At 37.9% G+C, this 4,607-nt stretch overlaps 1 protein-coding gene across 1 annotated transcript in view; it reads left to right on the forward strand.

Moving 5' to 3' along the window:
- Window positions 1-4,607, forward strand: part of LOC107730163 (A disintegrin and metalloproteinase with thrombospondin motifs 7-like) — a 90,664-nt gene that overhangs the window by 13,572 nt on the left and 72,485 nt on the right. Inside the window, exons 6-7 of the mRNA XM_016540915.1 lie at window positions 1,568-1,692; window positions 1,782-1,931. Coding sequence (XP_016396401.1) covers window positions 1,568-1,692; window positions 1,782-1,931 — 275 coding nt within the window. The remainder of the gene's footprint in view (window positions 1-1,567; window positions 1,693-1,781; window positions 1,932-4,607) is intronic.

Consider the following 4,607-nt stretch of genomic DNA (forward strand, 5'->3'; position numbering starts at 1 on the left):
ACCACACTCATCCTCCTCTCTCGCCAGCAGGCAGCAGCGGGCGGTTCGAGAGCGTCGTCAAAGGCCCTACTCACGCACACTCTGCCAAACCGTGGAACCAGGTAAGTGTTGCACTGCACACTCAGGTCCCTGCGTTCCACCTCGCTGCCCCACCGCGGGTATGTCGGTGGTCCTACTGGTCCAGCTTGTGTGGTGTCAGGGTACCTGGCTACTCATATCATCTCGCTGGTTCCTGCGATCCATCAGACTCGGCTATGCGATTCAGTTTGCCCGGCGCCCCCCAAGTTCAGCAGAGACACATACTTTTTATGTGTCGATCCTTCCGTACCACAGACCATTGCTGCGGTTCGCGTCCGAAGGACGAGCATATCAGTACGAGGTCCTGCCCTCCGGGGTACGTTTTCCCAGTGTTATCCAGTCTTACTGAGTGGGTAGTGCCATAGCAGCAGTAGCTGGTCTCCTTGTGGTAAGGCCTGGCCTATGCCAAAAAGTAGGGGCACAGGAGGCTTCCACAGGACACTGGAAGGGGCAGTACCTGTGGTCCTTTGGTAGGGATCCCAATTCGACGGTCATCCGACGTGACGTCGAGAGTGACCGACTGAAAGGGAACGTATACCTAACCGAGATGTTTCAGTAAACACTGAATCATTGAACTATATTGGTAATAACAGAACTTGAAACAATAGTTTGCTATCAGTGCTTTTGGGAAAACTACCCAAGATTGGTTTGAAATGCCATGTGCTCAAATATGCCTCCTTAAAATAAGCACACGATTATCAATTTATAAACTGGGCTAGCTGAGGTTGTAAAATCAACAAATCACCAAATATGTGACCCTGGACCACAAAACCAGTCATAAGTAGCACAGGTATATTTGTAGCAATAGCCAAACAATACATTGTACCGGTCAAAATTATAGATTTTTCTTTTGTGCCAAAAATCATTAGGATATTAAGTAAAGATCATGTTCCATGAAGATATTTAGTAAATTTCCTGCCATAAATATATCAAAACTAAATTTTTTATTAGTAGTATGTATGGCTAAGAACTTAATTTGGACAATTTTAACAATGTTTTTCTCAATATTTAGATTTTTTGCACCCTCAGATTCCAGATTTTCAAATAGTTGTATCTCGGCCAAATATTGCCCTATCCTAACAAACAATACATCAAGCTTATTTATCCAGCTTTCAGATGATGTATAAATCTCAATTTCTAAAAATGGACACTTATGACTGGTTTTGTGATTCAGGGTCACATATGGAAAGCTCTTTGATTTTTTTTTTGGCATTGTGGTTTACAGTGTGTAACCACCGTATTGTATTTATAGTGTTTGCCACCATCTAAAAGTTAATGCATTTTAGAGTTGAATCATTACTTTCATAAATTCTCATTCCTCAACACGATACCTTCAATAAAAGCTCAAATAAATAAGTTTTTATTTGCCTTTCAAATTAATAATAAAGTAGTAATACTTCTTTAAACTCAATAATTATGTCATACTTCATACATATAAACTTTACATACAATTTTCCCATTTTATGTATTTAAATATTTATGTTATCAGGAGGATTTGAAAATTACGCATCATGCAGACAACAGCCTGAACAGCTTCTGTAAGTGGCAGAAAGGCATCAATATGAAGGACGATGATCATCCAGTCCATCATGATGTGGCTGTCCTCATTACTAGGTACATATGGCCTAATTGTAACCAAAATTGCATTGCTTTACATATATATATATATATAATACACGTGTTAACCATTTTCTATGACACAGAAGAGACATTTGTGCTGCCATCAATAAGCCTTGTGAGACATTGGGACTGTCTCATGTGGCTGGAATGTGCCAACCTCACCGCAGCTGCAGCATCAATGAAGACACAGGCCTGACCCTGGCATTTACAATCGCACATGAGCTCGGCCACAAGTAAGTTCTATAACACAGATTACATATACTGTTTACAATTATATTTACAAGTTAGGTATACTTTTGAAAGATTATTGATTGAATTTCCATGTGTAGATTTTTAAAGATTATTAATGGAATTTCTATGTTTATATACCTTTATACACCTTTAGATCAAAAGGTTTTTAAGACCACAGGAAGCAAAAATGGACTCAAGTGTCCAAACATTTGGCTGTTGTGTACACATTTCTAGACTCCTCTTTCCTTCCTCAAATTTGGTCAAGAAGAAAGGCTCTGTGACATACAGTATGTGTTGACTTGCTTTCTGTAATGTCTGGGTTCCGTCTTTTTGTAGTTGTACTGAACATTGTTGTGAATTACTCTTGAGTGGTACAGCCATTTCACCACAGTATGTAAGGCATCTCAGCTCCGATATAAATGGTATTCTTTGGTATTCAGTTAATATATATTTTTTCTTTTCTTTTTTCTTTTTAAATAGCTAATGCAGATAATGATATATAGAGGGAAAGTTGCTGATATATTGCTGATTATATGCACTACTGTTCAAATGTTTGGGGTTAGTAAAATGTTTTGTTGTTTTTAAATATATATTCCAAATATCTTAAAATGTAATTTATTCCTGTGATGGCAAAGCTGAATTTTCAGCAGTCATTACTCCAGTCCTCAGTGTCACACCTGTTCTGCAGTGTTCTGCTACACCTTGCTACATTTTTTTCAGCATTTTTGATGAGTATAAATAAATAAATAAATAAAAGCATTTATTTGAAATTGAACATTTTTGTAACAATGTCAAAGTCTTTCCTGTTACTTTTGATCAATTTAATTCATCTTTCTGAATAAAATCCTTTTGGATGGTAATAATGTAATGCTCAAAAAGCATTGTGTGCGTATTAATCACTGGTTTAGAAATAATACACAACAAAACTGACACCTCTGTGTTTTTCAAGTTTGGAAAGAAATACAGATTCCTTCCTCAGCTAAAACTAGACACAGTGTTGCATATGCAAATTCATTTTGTGTTGCTCTCAAAGCCAAGGTGTCTTTGATGAAACATGCATTAGTTCTGTGGAGTTAAGAGTCCAGTAACACACTCTTTACTGGAGGCAGTATAAGGCCATCACACACTGAATATTCTCTCTCGTTATTCTTCAGTAGAAAGCTGAACCGGCTGCTTTTTTGACACGAGAGTTGTGGAGAAGGGGACTCTTTCTGGTACCAATTATGACTATAAAGTTTTTTGCCAGCATCGCTCAAGCTATATTTCATTCAGATCTGTGTGATTCATTGTGTAAAGTTCCCTTTAAGATAATGTGAAATAGTTTTTAAGAAGTCAGTGTTTGTTCCAGACCATTATGTAAATGAAGGTGGTCTGAATGTGACTTGTGAAGCCTAATGGATGCCTAGTGGTTTTTTTTCTTCACAGGAGCGTACTCTTAAATGACAGTCTGTTTGTTAGAAGCCATATTAGAGTCTTACTTAGACTTAGAGTTTGTTTGATCTTGTGCCATTTGGTCTGCCGCACATGACTTTTATAAATTTTTGTGGTCACACCACATAGAAATATAAACAGTGATATCATGATAAACAGTCAAGCACAGCAGGACTCAGAAGAGGCAGCTTGACAGCTCGGTAAGGGTCTCTAGTGAGCTGTGTTTCTAGACTGCTATAGCTGAGACAGCAGTCTTTGTAATATATTAGAAAATCTGAATTTCCGCAATGTACATTTTAAGAAATATTCAAAACAAGCTCTATCAACAACATCTCAACAGAAAATTAGTTTGACTTGCCCAGCCCCTCAATTTGTAAAAAAATATGTGGATAGTAATGCTTATAATGCATGTCTATGGAGCAAGCTCTGGTTTAAACCAGAAATGTGAAGTTCATATTTTTGTTCAAAATTCAGTTCATTTATACAAAAATGTGCACATTTCTGTATGAATAAACTGTATGTGTTACTAGTGTTTTCTGTGTGTGGAATTTGCTCCATGTAAAGTTAACAGTAAGGCCAGTTTTGCTAACAGCTTGCGCCAGCGCAAACCGTCTTTTGGCGTTAAAATAGCACTGTCAGGATTTAAGACGCGCAGTGAGGAATTAGCGCTGAAAAGGCGTGGACACTTATTTTTGCGCCTGACCTTATTGAATATGCATTTCTAGGAGTTTCCCTTTCAGATGCAAAACTTATGGGAGGAGAGTATTCAAATTAATCGAGATTTACTAACGTTTGCGCTCATCTAATTACTGGTATTTGCGCCATTATTTAACTCCCAAATCATCATGTCAAGCATGTCTTAAACTATTTTGCGCTTGAAATGGCTGCAATTATTGTTGCTAGGAGGAGGCAACTGCAGAGAACAGAGAGCACGTGGTAGAAGGGAGAGGATTTTTCCACACTTATTAAAGGGGTCATATGATGCGATTTCAATTTTTCCGTTCTCTTTGAAGTGATACAAGCTCTTGGTGCATAAAGAAGATCTGTAAAGTTGCAAAGACTAAAGTCTCAAATTCAAAGAGATATTCTTTATTAACGTTAAGAGTCAACCACGCCTACCTAAAACGGCTGGTTCTAACACGTCCCCACATGTCTACTTCACAATGTGGGAAGATTTGCATAACGCCGCCCAAATGTTCACGCAAAGAAAGAAAGCGTAACTTTTATTCTCGCTGTAGTATTGTTGC

Source organism: Sinocyclocheilus rhinocerous, unplaced genomic scaffold (genome assembly GCF_001515625.1).
Source record: "Sinocyclocheilus rhinocerous isolate Xijiao unplaced genomic scaffold, SAMN03320098_v1.1 scaffold36, whole genome shotgun sequence".
Classification (NCBI taxonomy): Eukaryota; Metazoa; Chordata; class Actinopteri; order Cypriniformes; family Cyprinidae; genus Sinocyclocheilus; species Sinocyclocheilus rhinocerous.